Below are 16,421 nucleotides of genomic sequence, written 5' to 3'. Positions count from 1 at the left end.
ACATGCTGTTTGAAAGTGCATTTTTAGTTCACAAAGTCAATACTAGATTTTTCTTTTTCAACAGCAAATTTCATAAATTCGTTAACTATGGAACAGCAAGCAGTTCCATGTAGCTGTGTCTGTGGCACAATTGGTTAGTGTGTTTGGCTGTTAACCGAAAGGTTGGTGGTTCAATCCCACCCAGGGATGAGGTTTCTGTGTGTTTTTTGCTTGCAGAAATTCTATTCGAGATTTTTTTTACGACTGCGAATTTCATAAATTCCTTAAACATGGAATAGCAAGTGGGACCCTTGTAGCTGTCTCTGTGGCGCAATTGGTTAGCGTGTTCGGCTGTTAACCGGAAGGTTGGTGGTTTAAGCCCACCCAGGGACGACGTTGCATGCAGAAAGTCTATTCTCGATTCGTTTTTACGACAGCGAATGTCATTAATTCCTTATACATGGGACAGAAAGTGGCTTCTTGCAGCTGTCTCTGGCGCAACTAGCTAGCGTGTTCTGCTGTGAACTGTAAAGGTTGCTGGGTCAAGCCCACCCAGAGATGCTGTTTGAAAGTGTATTTTTATTTCACATAGTCATTTGCAGATTCGTTTTTACGACAGCGAATGTCATTAATTCTTAAACATGGAACAGCAAGAAACTGCCTGCAGCTGTCTCTGTGGCACAATTGGTTAGCGCATTTGGCTGTTAACTGAAAGGTTTGTGGTTCAAGTCCACTCAGCGACGAAGTTTCTGAGTGTTTTTTGCTTGTAGAAAGTCTATTCTAGATTTTTTTAAGACTGTGAATTTAATAAAATCCTTAAACATAGAACCGCAAGTGGTTGCTTTTAGCTGTCTCTGTGCGCAATTGGTTAGTGCGTTTGGCTGGTAACCAAATCGTTGGTGGTTCAAGCCCACCCAGGGACGAGGGTTCAGAGTAGTTTTTGCTTGCCGAAGTCTATTCACGATTCGTTGTTACGACAGCGAATGTCATTCATTCCTTAAACATAGAACAGCAAATAGCATCTGTGAGTTGTCTCTGTGGCACAATTGGTTAACTCCTTCAGCAATTAACCAACAAGGTTGATGCTTCAAACCCACCCAGACATGCTGTTTGAAAGTGCATTTTTAGTTCACAAAGTCAATACTAGATTTTTCTTTTTCAACAGCAAATTTCATAAATTCGTTAAATATGGAACAGCAAGCAGTTCTATGTAGCTGTGTCTGTAGCACAATTGGTTAGTGTGTTTGGCTGTTAACCGAAAGGTTGGTGGTTCAAGCCCACCCAGGGACGAGGTTTCGGAGTGTTTTTTGCTTGCAGAAAGTCTCTGTGGCGCAATTGGTTAGCGTGTTCATCTGTTGACCAACACGGTTGGTGGTTCAAGCCTACCAAGGGATGATGTTTAAAAGAGTGTGTTTTGCTATCAAGAAATCAATACTAGGTTGCCTTTTTACAGTGATTGTCATTCATGCCTTCATGATGGTACAACGAGTCTTGGTGAATACGTTGTTGGTTCATGCGATTCATCTGCCAAATGTTTTCCTCAGCTGAAGTCGGTGTTGAAACATCCGCTGATTCTCACTCACCGAAACTAGTCGGAAACGTGAGAACCTCATCTTCGTCCTTTAACCTTGCGCTGGACGCCCTCTTTTTTATTTTTGTTCACCCCGCAGGCCTTTCGGCCGGCTGGTTCCTCGACTGGGTGGAGGTGGACGCGCCTTCACTGGGCCAGCGCCTGCGCTTTGCCTGTGCGCGGTGGCTCGATGCGGACGAGGACGATGGCAGCACGGAGCGCGAGCTCTTCCCAGCCGAGCCGAGCTCCGAGCGCTATGCCCCACGTAGGTGCTCCGGCAGCTCGGACGCTTTGCGCCGCGACAGCAGCTGTGCCGGCGATTGCGCCGGCGATCCCGGTAGCGACGATGCTAAAAACGATCGTCACGATGGCGGCGACGACGATGTCGGCGTTTGTGAGGATCTCGTTGATGCCGGGCGAGCGGCGTCCGGTCGCCAGTCCCCTTTCGCACGTCCGCTCCCTGCCCGGTACTGAAAGAGAGAGACCAGAGCAGCAGACGGTTTGAGTGGTGCCACCATTCGTTTTCTCGCTGGGTCAACTCAAGCCCAGGGCGGGCTCCCTGCTCGCAGAAAACAGCAGAGCGGCGGTTATCTTGCATTGGCCGTTTCTGAGCCAGTGGTGAAAAATCAATGAATCCCTCTCGGTAGGCGCTGCGGTTGCCACCTCGTCCTGGCTTCTCACAAAATTGTTGTCCACGTGAGGTCACGGTCCAAAACGTCCTCGGGTTTTTGTCGAATGCGTGAAAACACACCGCTCACGGTGGCACTTCTCCCCTCTACTGATGCCGTGAAACAATCTTCCCACGTTTGTCCTCATTTTTTGTTTGTACCTCAAAGGTGGCGACCCCGGGGAGTCGGTTTTGCCACAGCCCAGTGTGGTCAGGGCGTTTTGTTGTCATGGCGCCTCTCAAGAGTGATGGCTCACCAGTCGGGAGATTTGCGAGTTTCAACTCCCGTTTGGGTCGTGGATTCTTCCCATCGCCCGCCCGAGGGTGGATAAAATCAGTAGCGCCAAATTGTGGGACGTTAACAGTGTACAACCTATGGAGTGACTGGTCCCCACCGTAGGAATGTGGAACTAACACCACTTACTCAAAGACCACCAACATACATAAGTGCGGTCCTATTGCTAGTTTGGTCACAGAAACACTTTGACTTTTACTGCATAACCATGACGGTTGGTTTTTTCTTTCTAGCGGACACTGGGGAGGAGATCTACAGGTAAACTAATGGTGACGTTGGGCAGGTATTCATCAAGCAGGGAATTCATCATTACTGACGACAATGATGAAGGGTGATCTCAATTTTAATGCCACGCATGCTTCTCTTGTTGTGTCCAGACGATTCCTGTGATTTGTGTTTAATTACAGGCAGTGTTCAAGCATTGACAGTTTGATTATTTATAACGCTGTATTGCCATTAGAAGCTTTAGGGCAATAATGGTGTTCTATTAATGTAACTAAGATGATATATTTTTAATATTATAATTATCACAGACTTCATTGTATTTTCAATAAATGAGCAAATGCAATTGTAAACGAGTTGATGAAACACAATGCGGTTTAATAAAGAATTAAAGCTTTCGTGACTGCATAAATTACTCATTGTTTTTTTTCGGTAAAGTCACGTATGTAGTTTTACCGTAAAATTATATTAAAATAAATCAATCACGACGTTACAACCGCAACACAAGCGATCTTCATCAGGTGTTGAAAACAAATAGCGAGGGAGCACATAGGGCGACACCAACGCTACACATAGAGAGCGTTAAACTGCAGGGAGGTAAATACAACAAGAAGATGAGAGACGAGAATTCAACAACCCTAAGAAAAAATTACGTGATGCAAAACCAGTCAGGCCAACAACACAGTTAGACACTTGCCTGGCGGACCACGAATTTCAGAAGAGTGCTAAATTTCGTGTTCATCCTCTGGATTAAACATACCAGCATAGACAGAGTGAACAAATACGAGGTACAAGTCAGCAGAAATACATATACAGGGACACCAAGAGGCAAGGACTTGTACCTCGTATTTGTTCACTCTGTCTATGCTGGTATGTTCAATCCAGAGGATGAACACGAAATTGAGCACTCTTCTGAAATTCGTGGTCCGCCAGGCAAGTGTCTAACTGTGTTGTTGACCTGACTGGTTTTGCATCACGTAATTGTTTCTTAGGTTTGTTGAATTCTCGTCTCTCATCTTCTTGTTGTATTTACCTCCGTGTAAGTTTAACGCTCTCTATGTGTTGCGTTGGTGTCGCCCTATGTGCTCCCTCGCTATTTGTTTTTTACACCTGATGAAGATCGCTTGTGTTGCGGTCGAAACGTCGTGATTGATTTACTTTAATATAATTTTATGGTATTTCTACATACGTGACTTTACCGAAAAAACCAATGAACAAAGCGGTTTTTTTTACTATTAAGAAGCATGAGGGGAGTGGTGGCGCAATCGTTAGCACACTGCACTTTGACATCAGCGGCGGGTGATATCTGAGTGATATCTCAACCAGTCCTGGGCCACTCTTTCCCACCTCCCATTCACCATCCCACATTGACCAGTGTCACGAAGCATGGTAAAAGTTAACTCCATGATTCACACGCATGGGCAGGTCTTCATTGAGCAGCGTCTGAATCTCGGAACGCACAAATGGTCAGCTTTCATTTCAGTTAGAGAGAGGCGAGCGCCTTCGTTTTTAAAAGACGTTGCACTCCCAGCAGAGAACCGAAGCGACACAACCGCAATCCACGATAGCTGGCGCCGTACTGTGGAGTCGTTCTTGATCGGCCAGAGACCATCAACTCGCTTAACTTGAGAACACGGTTTAACCACAGGTGGCTAAAATCTGCATTCAAACCCAGGCTCTTAGCAGTGCTGGCTCAGTGCTTTGACTTCTAAAGCCACTTGGCCACCTTTTCATTTTTTTCCCACGAATTAAATATGCAAATTGTCCAGCTCAGGAACGGCGTGACTCCACTTTATATCGCTTTGCCCATTTGTCAACAAGTCTATTAGTAGTTCAATTAGTCAGGCCCAGGTGAGAGCCTTTCAAGGTACAGTCATCGCTTTGCAAGTAGGAGACACGTATGGAATATTGCGGGCATTATTATAGATGACAATGACGCACAGCAGGTCATCAAGAAATGCGTGGCGCATGCTGATCGCTGCGGTGACGCCAATCTTGCCGCTTTGCTATCAAATGCTCAACCAAAAAGTGTCCCTGATACGCACAACAGTGTAGCGGCAAGGCTTAACAGAAGGAATTCTTAACTGTGATGTTGTGAACCATAATGTGTCCTTGTGTCTTTGCGGTTAAAACTCGCGACTTACAATCGCAACGCTGCGAGTTTAAAAATCCCCTTCTCCGGAGACGATTAAGCACATTGTCCCTCCGGGTTTAATATGTAAACATGTCCTCTCTTCGCAGTTAAGCAAACGGCGGTTGTTGTCTTATAGGAACGTGGAATTTCCACCGCCGGTTTAAGAGCGGCCGGTGGGAGTGAAGCGTTGCACCATTGCCTGTGTGAGGAGGGAGACTCATTGACCTTGTGAGGGATAAATGCGAGCAAAGTCTGACTCTGGGTTTTGTACGAACGAAAAGGCGACTGTCTGATGGGGTTCCGTTAAAGGATTGCCAATGTAGCTTTTTCGCAAAATGCCAGCTTGCACTTTGTCACCGCTTACTAACGCCGCCCACCCTTGCCGAAGCAGCCGTCCTCATGCAGTGCTGCAGAAGTGGAGTGTGACAAGCGAACAATAAATTCCAGTTCATGTTGGTCGCTTCCTATGAATGCTGTTTATCTGTAGTGTCACGGTGTTGTCTGCCACGTGTGTAACTAGATGCCAATCCGTCCAAACTGTGATCCAGTGCTGCGTTTATAAGTTGCCCACGTTAGCTTTCACTGTCGATATCTATTTGTTTATTTATTGGGCCGGGTGGTGCTGTTGGCAGTTCTCAACTCTCTCTCGCGGAGTTTACAATCGGCATACCACTTTGTGGGACGTCAACAGTAGATGTACTTTGGCTAGAATGGCTCCTGCCATAACAATGTGGAATTTCCACCGCTGGTTCGAAACCCTGGGCTCGTTTGACTCGTGAGACATTTTTATTGCGTCAAAGCCCCCACGTTAATTGTTTTCCAACAGCTGCGTCCGACACAGAGAATTTGAAAACCCGCATCGAATCACCGTCTGTACAACGTTGGAGTCTGGGTACATCACGTGTTGATCACAAAGAGCTGCAGTGGTTGAGGTTGCTTTGAGGTGCATTTGCCATACGTGTTGCCTTGTTTTAAACACGGGCCTTCTCACGAAAGGGCTGCCCACGTAAGACGACAACGACCAGTTTAAAATGCCATATCTGTGCATGCCAGGCGTGATGCGCAAGCTTGCAATCCAGCACTTTGGGCCATCAGGGTTGGTGGGTCGGGGAGAGATTGTGTTATCCGTGAGATATCCACCTGCGTGGTGACCAGGTTGACCGTCGAGAATGCAGCACAGCAAGTAGGTTGCCAAACCTCTCGAATTCGAGCGTTAATCCTTTGCGTCAGTGGCTTTTCTTTGGGCGCCTCTGGGTTACCTCACATGCAAAAAAAAACGACTCGGCAAGGAATTGGCCAAACATCCCCAAATGCAGCACCTTCCCGAGGCAGCCTCAGGGAGGGCTATCATTACTGATACTGCGGTCCATTTATAGCGAGCAGCTCGATGCCGTCCGGGTGTCTAAACCGCTCTGCGGCACGTGGAGAGAAGCCAAATGGGTTTAAAGGGGAGCATTCAATTACACGTATTGGCCTCACCTGGCGAGGAGAATATTAATGTACGTTTAATGGATATGCCTGCTCGCTATTACATTGATTGTGAAGACCACCCTGCTTGCCTCTGTGGTTTGCCCATATTTGACTCTAAATTACGCGCAAAGTGAGGGCTATTTCTGGGCCCGTTGTCGATTGCCTTCGTCTGCTGCGAATGTATCATGCAGCCCACATGCTGGCTCCATATTTGCGTTGCGAAAAAAATGATACATAAATAAATGAGATCCGATGAAATAAAGTAAAAAAAAACCCTCTGGTGCGCCGCGGATCCGGACAAAATTGTTTTGCCACGCGGTCGTGAAGCAGAATGACGACAGCGTGACTTGGGAGTTGGCCTCCCAGAGCGACGATGAACCTTCCCTTTTGTGAAATTTTAAACAAGCCATGGTGTTGTTTACGAGCGCGTAACGGTAGAACGACGTTTAGCTTCCCCGCTTGATATGCAGGTCCACTGGGGAAAGCCCTCTTTGTGTCCGAGGGCCTCGTATCGGCCGAGTCCCCAGTAAACACGCAACGTTGGGCCCGACGCTGGCACGTGGTTGTAAACGTCGAGCCGAACGTCGGTCTCAACGTTCCACGTTTACTGGGATTGCGTTGGGATCGCGTCAGGGTCAGAATCCGTGTTGCTGCTGTTGCTGCTGTTGCTGCTGCTGTTGCTGCTCGCGGTATCGGTGAATGTTGGTGTGGGTTCTAACCGTGGTGGTTTGGTGGCTGACCTAACGGGTTCTTTGGCTTTAGCGTGTTTGTCTAAAAGGCAAAGCCCCGGCACGGTGCGGTGTGAGTCGGAGCGACGTGCGTTGACGGCACGGTGCGTTGTGAGTCGGAGCGACGTGCGTTGACGGCACGGTGCGGTGTGAGTCGGAGCGACGTGCGTTGACGGCATGGTGCGTTGTGAGTCAGAGCGACGTGCATTGATGGGCTGTCGTGGTTCTCTCTTTTCGGGTGAATGAAATTCTGCGATCTTCTTTGAGCTTGCGTTCTACAGACATGATTCGTAGTTAAAAGATTAATGTCCCTAAATCATTTAACGGTCGAGCCGATAATAACTGAGCACATTTTAAACTTGGCCAAATTCATAGTTTTTAATTATTGAAAATAAAATTTTTAATAATGCATTGTATTAAAAATTTAATTGGCATAATATCTCAATGCAGGGAAACAAGTATTGTGATTCACTCAGACTTCCCTGGACAAACAAAGGACGTTGCTGTCATTTAATAATTCACAGAGCATTCCACTCATCACTTTAAGCAATAGAGATGAAGGCAAAGCATTGGCGACCCTAAAACCAGCGGTGGAAATTCCACATTCATATGTCGAGGCCAGTTTCTTGATGGAATGACTATTGTTGTTTTCCCACAAGGTGGTACCAATTTTACTTTCCCCAGTAGAACGACAGACCGAGTCAACCTCCACAAGAAATTTTAACACGTGACCTTCCAGCACCACCTGGAAAAATTCGCGTTCAAATCCCAGTCAGGAATTGACTCAACTCCTCATCATCTCCGGTGTCAATAAAATGAAAACAACATCTTTGGAAGATCAACAGTGGCTACCCTTTGGATAAAACGGCCAGCATCATTGACTCTAGACTGCCAATGGAGATACACAGATTTGAAATCGAGGCATTTTGATAGAATGGCGGCCTCCTCGCGACTCAATCGACGAGTCCCCCCCTTCACCCGACGCAGAATTTTATTGACCTTAGCGGTCGGGCCTCGTTTGTGACCACTGAGCTGCGGTCGTGAGGTTTGTCGCCTGGTGACGGTGCGTCTGCGATGGTGAACTCTGGGTGCTTTCCCTGCTCGCCTCCTGGGTTTCTCCAAGCCACTGCACTCTCCCTCCCGTCTCTCCGCTGCTGTTGGTGGTGGTGATGGTGGTGGTGGAACAGCGTGATCTCTGGGCACAAGGTAACCTCCAGACTCTCTATCGGACGTCATATTTGCACATCCATCGTTTTAATCTTCTCGGCGGTTAAACCTCACTTCTCTTGAACGTAGTTTTTTGTTTTTCCGTGCGTAAGATATTTGGTAACACTCACTCCAGACATGTCTCTCATCTTCGGTGTGTAGAACGTTGAGCAAGCCTGCGAGCGATTTGCGAGTATCAGAAGCCTCCACCGTGCTCATTTTAATTCAATTAGAGAAAGACCCTCACTTAACATGAGTGGTAGCCAGTAATGATACCATATTCTGTGTCCTATGTCAATAAAGTTATACAATCAGGTCATACACACACACCCCGAACAGATGATTTGATGCATCGCCAAAATATTACATGAAATATCAGCGGAAAATATTGCGTCTTATAATCAGGAGAACAGGGTACTTTATGTGCAGCATCTACGCAGTATAAGAATCTCAAGGCCAACTGTGTTGTGGGAACAGGATTTTCAACCAGGTATCACCCACCTAAAAAGTACTTCAAAGCCTCCGCCTTCACCCGTTTACAATAAATAAGGGAGTTGATATTCAGGGATCATGGTAGCAAACGGTAATTGTGTACGTCTCTGTGTGGAATGTTTATCTGACCGGCGATCTCTCTGGCTAGAGCGCACGACACATAATTGGAAGGTCGCGAGTTCAACGTCCTGACGGAGAATCAACCCTCGAATTGAGTCTCACTTAGCGGGACCTCACGAGTGGATCGGCTTAATTTGGCGCAGTAAAAAAAAAACCCCGTTGCTCAATAAACCTGGTGACAGCAAACCAACGTGAACTAAACCAATCCGAAGAAAACAATCCTACAAGGGTCCTACGGTCGGACTGGCTCCTGCCATATAGGAACGCAGAATTTCCGCCAGCAGCAACACGCAAATTGCGGAGCGCTTGTCCGGGTCGCGGCGGTGCTTGGACGCTGACTGCGGCACATGATAGACCCCGGCGCGTCGTTAGCCAACACCGGCGACCCCCCCCCCCATCCCCCTCAACTCCCACCCCGCGCGAGCGCAACGGCTGCGATTTCGTCCCAAACGCATCTCACACCTCCTTCCTCTGCTGCCCCCACCCCCACCACCGCACCCGCGGACAGACGTCCCGTACGAGATCACGACGCGCACGAGCGACGTGCCGAGCGCCGGCACGGACGCCGACGTGTTCGTGGTGCTGTACGGCCGCGACGGCAGCTGCACGCGCCAGGCCAGCCTCTGCCCCAGCAAGAAGCAGCGCAAGGAGCACTTCAACCGCGGGTCCGTTGACACCTTCGTCCTGGAGGTGTGTGGCCCACGCCGCTTGGGTTTGTCGTGGCACGGCAGTGGTACTACTACTACTACGATGCGTCACGTGGTGAACCATCCACGGTAACACCGTACGTACGTTTTGGCTAAGTGTGGTCACCTCCATGTGATCGTTACCTCCGATGGGCACGGTTGGCATTGCACGGTGCGAAAGAATTTCAACGAACGTCGCTGCCCGCTTAATTGTTCTTGCAGTATTTTGTTTACTGATTAAATATGTGTGGGATAACAAACTCAGAAATTAAGGTTTCAAATGAATGGCCTTTTTTAAACTGTTCTCCGGAGTAATCAACGGCATGGGAAATTCTGAATTCAATACAATTGAATCTCCCAGCACGTGAAGCAACACGCCAGCACTTGTTTGCCGAACAGTGCGCCGTACAACCTTTAAACACATCAGAGATCTGTCTATCTCGATTTTTAGATCCCTTGCTGGCGAATAGACAAAAAGCTATTTTTATTTTACCAGGTAAGGCCCACTGAACTATATTGCTTTTTTTCAGAAACGACCTGGCCACCAATGATAGCTCAACAAAGGGACTTATCACATCGAAATGTAGAGCAGCCAAAAACTCTAAACGTACGTTCATTTTAAATGCGACCACGGGTGGAGAGAGAGAGAGACGCAAACGACAAAATTTACAACAGACGTCAGGGTCTGGATCGAACCCACGACCTCCTGTATACCAGGCGAGGCAGTTAACATCTCACCGGCGTTCAGCGTAGGTTGAGCGGGTCAGAGTTGAGGGCGGCCGTGTGTGTGCGTGGGCGTCCCGCCCACACGCTCAGCTGGAGGACGTGGGCGACGCCATCGAGAAGGTGCGCGTGGGGCACGACAACGGGGGCTTGAGCGCCGGCTGGCACCTCGAGCGCCTGGACGTGCGCAGGCTGCTCGGAGGAGGGAAGGTAAGGAAGGATGTTGTTGTCGTCATCGTCATCGTCGTCGTCGTGGCTGACCCCCTCAATCATCATCACATCAATGCCACGATCATCGTTATGATCATTAGCACCACTATGATCATCATTTAACATTGCCAAGATGATGTGATGTGACCATGCCGTCGAGTTTTGAATGAGCCCCTGTGTGTTTTTGGTGACACCACCACCATGACTGCTACCACTGCCAACAACAACACCCGCCATTCACTACTAAGTGGCAGTGACAACACCACAGCGCCTGTACCATGCCAGGTGCACTTTGAGGTCACGAGAAGTGTCCAAGGCTCGCTGGCAGGAGGTCATGGGACAGACCCAGGTTGCATGGGTTGACTGACTGAGATGATTGGCAGATGCAGCAGCTGTGCACTCAACTGTGCCAACTACCACTACCACTGGCACCATCAACACCAGCAGAACTATCGCCGCCACCAGCACCACCACCACTACCACCAACACAACCAGTACCACTGCCATCATCATCACCACGAGGACCTCCACCAGTAACCAACCATCATCGCCACCAATATCACCATCACCATAACCACCAACAACAACAACAACCGCCATTCGCCACTAAGTGGCGGTGACGTCACCACGACGCTTGTGCCAGGCTATGTGCACCCTGAGGCCACGTGAAGTGTCGAACGCCCGCTGGCAGGAGGTCACGGGGCAGACCCAGGTGCCACGGGTCGACTGACTGAGATGACTGGCTGATGCACCACCTGTGCCCCCTACTGTGCCAACCTGCTGTGCTTTAGCCACCCAGCGCTCCGCTCGCTGTTGTGAGCGTCGCTCCTCCGCCCTCCGTTGTTGTTGGAGGGCGACTGCCTCCAACTGCCCAGTAGCATCCTTCACGAGCCTCCTCCACAGAGGCCGATCTTGACACCGCTGGTACCAGTCATCGGCAAGTCCACTCAGCTCCACGTCCTCCCGTACCACATCACTCCATCTCTTCTCTAGCCCGTGCCGCGCCCGCTTAGCCCCCTCAATCCGGCCAAACAAAAGCTGTTTCGGCATGCGGTGGCTGGGCATGCGGGCTACATGACCCAGCCATCGCAGCCTTGCCTGCCGGAGGAGCTCACCGATGGGACCCTGCCCAGATCTTTCAAGGATTTGTGAGCTCCTCACACAATCCAGTCTGGTTAAACCCAGGATGGATCGTAGGCAGGTCAGCCTAAATGTTTCTAACCGGCGAAGATGTTCCATTAGGGGGGTCCACGTTTCGCAAGCGTAGAGAAGGGAGGGAATGACCGTGGCCGAGAAGACCTGAAGCTTAGTGCGGAGCGACAGACCAGGTAGCTTCCACACAGCGTTACGCAACCGATGAAAAGATATTGCCGCTCGACTGATTCGGAGTGAGACCTCTGCTGTTAAACTGGAGCCAGTCATAAGCACACTGCCCAGGTATGGGAAACTCTCCACTCTCTCCACAACTGCCCCATCACCGATTGGGAGTTGTGGGGGTGGAGTGTCCGATGGTACAAAATACCCAGGCAGGTGCTTAGTTTTGGTGGGGCTGATGGTAAGGCCCCACCTCTTAGTGGCACGCTCCAGTCTCAGCAGCAGCGTCTGCAACTCCTCCTCTGACTGAGCAGCTATTACCAAGTCATCAGCATACATAACGTGGTTGAGCAATAGGGAGCCATCCCTTGACCGCACCCGGGCATCGATTAGCCTCCCATTATATCTGTACCATATGGAGATTCCCCCGGTACAGCTATTGAAGGCTTCACGAACTACGTGGTCAAAATAGATGTTAAATAATGTGGGAGCCAGAGGACATCCCTGTCGCACCCCAAGGTGTACAGGGAATGGCTCTGACTCCCGGCCACGTAGTTTTACCCGGGCCCGCTCACCATCATGAAGGTCCTTAATGATCGTGAGCAGAGGGTCAGGTACTCCAAAAGCACGAAGAACGACCCAGAGCCCAGGCCTACTGATGGTATCATAGGCCTTGACCAGGTCAATAAAGCAGAGATGTAGGTCTTGTTGGAATTCCCTACACCTCTGCTGTAGCAGACGGACAGAAAATATGGCATCTGTGCAGGACCGCCCTTTCCTGAAACCGCATTGGGGCTCCGCAAGCCTCTCCTCAGCGTGCCTGGCAAGGCGATGCTGAATAATCCTTGCCAGGACCTTTCCCGGCACACTGAGGAGTGAGATGCCCCTGTAGTTGTTACAGTCTGTGCGGTCCCCCTTCTTAAAAAGGGGGACCACCAGGGCATCCTTCCAATCCTGCGGAACCCGTCCAGTGGTCCAGACTGTTGTTATGATGTCATATAGGGCAGTCTGTGCACAAACGCCACCCTCCCTCAGCATTTCGCTTGGGAGATCATCTCTGCCCGCTGCCTTTCCTGGTCTCAGACTCCGGATCGCCTTCAATACTTCCTCAGCAGATGGCACCTCAGCCAGCCACTCACAGGGGGTGACTTCATCCAATATTTGAGGCACCGCAGCCTCAGCAGGGTCATCCTCACTTTGTGCCACGATGTTTTCCTGGCTGTGGGATTTTCCCTCCCCCAGGACCTCACAGAAATGCTCAGCAAATCTGCGAACCTGTTCCTGGGGGTCGGAAATTGGATCACCGTTTTTTCCCCTAATGATGGTAATAGGTGTGGCGCTGCAGGTTACTTTTTTGATGGAGTTAAATAGCGATTTGTGATCACGGGCCACTGAGGCAGACTCCATCTCCTCAGCAACCCGCGACCACCACCCATCCTTGCAGCGCCTCACGGCTCTCCGAACCTCCGAGCGAAGGCTGCGGTAAGCCTCCTCATTCTCTGACGTGGGATTCTGTAGCCGATGACAGTGGGCCTGTCGCTTTTTCTCAACCATCCTGAACAACTCCTCTGTCATCCAGGGTGTCTGGGGAGGTCTGGACCGCGTACCCAAAGCAGCCATTGCAGCTGCATGAGTCACAGTCCTAAACCTCGCCCATTTACCCTCGACATCAGGAGGAGTCGGGGACGATGCCAATCCCAGCCGCAAGCGATGATGAAATTCTCGCTTGCAACTTTCATCAGATAACTGAGACCAGGCCACTTTAGGTTGGAATGGGGTCCTGGGTGTACACCCACCACCGGAGTGGAAGAATGGCAGGCGCATCTTACAGATGACTAGTCGATGGTCAGAGGGCAGATCAGCTCCACGGTAGGTCCTGGTGTCAAGGACATGGGCTCGCATTCGCTGGTCCGTCACTATGTAGTCCAGCAGATGTTCTTGCTTGGACCCGGCATGCATCCATGATGTTGTGTGGATGCGCCGATGCCGGAACAGCGTGTTGGTAATTACAAGCCCATGGGCTGCACAAAAATCTAGCAGCCTCCTACCATTGTTATTGAGCTGATCTGGCCCATGCCCTCCAATCACTCCAGACCAGGTGCCAGTATCATGACCAACTCGGGCATTGAAGTCACCCAACATGATGACTCTATCCCGAGGGGCCACTTTAGCCAGCACCTGTGACAGGAGGTCATAGAAGGCATCTGACTCATCGGCTTTGCCTGCATCCCTCCACGGATGTTCATCTTCGGTGGGGGCATAAGTAACCACGACCACCATTCCTCGCCTCCGGTTGATGGGAAGGCGAGCCCAAAGTAGCCTGGGGCTTACAGCTTCCCACACCTCACCGCCACGCTCCCACGCCCCCTTCATTCTTTTGTTCAAAAGAAGACCCACACCCTGTTGTTTGGCAGTCTGCTGCCCCGAGTAGAGGACTGTCCACCCCTCATGGTGGCAGGAGCCAGAGCCGGTCCACCGGACCTCCTGAATGCCGCATAGATCCAGGCGGTACCGGTCCAGCTCCCGACAGAGGAGTGGCAGCCTCTCCTCTGCAGTGAGCGTTCGAACATTCCACGTGGCCACCCGTAGTGGCTTTTCGTTGTTTCTGGAGTAGCCCCGAGGGTAGGTATTCAATCTCCTGGCTCCGCCAATTGGGGTTTGGCCAGGAGACGTCATAGACGCCTGGCCCCCCGGGGCCTCCGGCACAAGCTTAGTTGTTACATATTTCACTTTAATTCGTGGTTTTGTGGTAATTAATTGAAGGTGGAGGGGTTACCAGCCCCTTGCACCCGTCCAGAGCCCCCGTTTAGCCCCTGTGGTGGACACATATGCCATGAGGGGAGGAGCCAATCAAAATTGGAACTCCCCCCACAGCACTGTCCACGACAGAGTTGCCCGTCCGGCACCGCGAGGAGGTAGGGGGTTGTTTTGCCGGACTCCCTAACCATAACCACCACCACCACCACCACAAACAACCAGTACCACTACCATCATCATCATCACCACGAGGACCTCCACTAGCAACCACCATCATCGCCACCAATATCACCATCACCACCACCACAAGCAACCAGTACCACTACCATCATCATCATCATCACCACGAGGACCTCCACCAGTAACCAACCATCATCGCCACCAATATCACCATCACCAGCACCATCACCACCACCAACACAACCAGTACCACTACCATCATCATCATCATAACCACGAGGACCTCCACCAGCAACCACCATCATCGCCACCAATATCACCATCACCAGCACCATCACCGCCACCACCACCAACACAACCAGTACCACTACCATCATCATCATCACCACGAGGACCTCCACCAGTAACCAACCATCATCGCCATCAATATCACCATCACCAGCACCATCACCACCGCCACCACCGTCATCACCACCACCGCGCTGACGCTGGCTGTTGCGGCCGGGCGGGCAGGGCTCGGAGACGGTGAGCTTCCCGTGCGGGCGCTGGTTCGCGCGCTCGGAGGGCGACGGCGAGGTGGTGCGGGAGCTGGTGCCGCGCGCCGTCGTGCAGGAGCGTGTGCTGCGCGACGGGAGCCTCAAGCGCGCCGAGAGCGTCGTGGACGACGTCCTCCAGAGTGAGCGGTGGGAGGGGGGGGGGGCCCTGCCATCCCAGGGGTCAGGGGCACTGAGCCAGCAACGCGTCGTGGGGGCCCGGGTTTTGAATCCTGGTTTCAGCGGTTAAGCCGGATTCTCAATGCTCGCCGATGAAAAGGCAAACAGGTGATCGCAGAATCGGAATGTTTATGCACGCTGGAGGAATTCAGTAGGGGCAGGTCAGAACGTTACAACAGCAAACAATACAAAAACACGATCGGAGTGCAATATACAACTAAAACCTAACAATTTTTTTTAATCTTTGTTACTGACTTTAGTTGTTCATCCAAAGTTAAATTGCAGCTTCTTCTTCGAAGCTGCACGTGGTGCTGGCCACAACCGCCCCCTCCGGCAACGCCATGTTGGCCTTCACGAGCGCTCGTTAACAACACCGCTCGCCGCCTCCCCCCCCACCACCCCCCACAACGGTTTCCAATGGCAACCCGGGGAGGGGGGGGGGTGGGTGGGGAGGACCGCCGTTGTCTCCCTGCGATGATCTCGGTGCTATCACGCGTTGCCCCCTCGCCCCCCCCCCCGCCGCGCGCAGCTCACAAGTACAAGGTGCGCGTGCACACGGGCAGCGTGCGAGGTGCCGGCACGGACGCCAACGTCTTCGTCACCCTCTTCGGCGACCAGGGAGACTCCGGCGAGCGCAAGCTGAGCAAGTCCGAGACGCACTCCAACAAGTTTGAGAAGGGCCAGGTATTGCGGGCCGTGTGGTCCGTGCATGCGTGTGTGTGTGTGTGTGTCAATTAGTGGGACCTGAACTTGAAACTAAACGGTTCATTTTATTGTATCAGAAGAGACCTGGCCACAAATGATCGCTCAACGAAGTGGCTTGTGACGTGCAAATTTATAGCAGCCAAATACTCTAAATGCACGTTGATTCTAAATGTGGAGGGAAAAACCAGGGGGACCCGGAAAAAAGATCCACGCGACCACGGGGGGAGAGAGAATGCGCAAACTCCAAATA

At 51.0% G+C, this 16,421-nt stretch overlaps 1 protein-coding gene and 1 non-coding gene across 2 annotated transcripts in view; both read left to right on the top strand.

The window, feature by feature from the left end:
- Positions 1-16,421, top strand: part of LOC116942134 (lipoxygenase homology domain-containing protein 1-like) — a 145,289-nt gene that overhangs the window by 115,504 nt on the left and 13,364 nt on the right. Inside the window, exons 28-32 of the mRNA XM_076066939.1 lie at positions 1,650-1,814; positions 9,392-9,573; positions 10,386-10,502; positions 15,267-15,429; positions 15,996-16,150. Coding sequence (XP_075923054.1) covers positions 1,650-1,814; positions 9,392-9,573; positions 10,386-10,502; positions 15,267-15,429; positions 15,996-16,150 — 782 coding nt within the window. The remainder of the gene's footprint in view (positions 1-1,649; positions 1,815-9,391; positions 9,574-10,385; positions 10,503-15,266; positions 15,430-15,995; positions 16,151-16,421) is intronic.
- On the top strand, positions 830-902 carry TRNAN-GUU (transfer RNA asparagine (anticodon GUU)). Its single transcript has one exon. It is a non-coding gene; the product is annotated as a tRNA-Thr (tRNA).

This window comes from Petromyzon marinus, chromosome 13 (assembly GCF_048934315.1).
Source record: "Petromyzon marinus isolate PM22_M1 ecotype Great Lakes invasive population chromosome 13, UKy_Petmar_22M1.pri1.0, whole genome shotgun sequence".
NCBI classification, from domain to species: Eukaryota; Metazoa; Chordata; class Hyperoartia; order Petromyzontiformes; family Petromyzontidae; genus Petromyzon; species Petromyzon marinus.
Note: the sequence above shows the minus strand (reverse complement) of the source record. Positions and strands in the feature narration are given on the sequence as shown.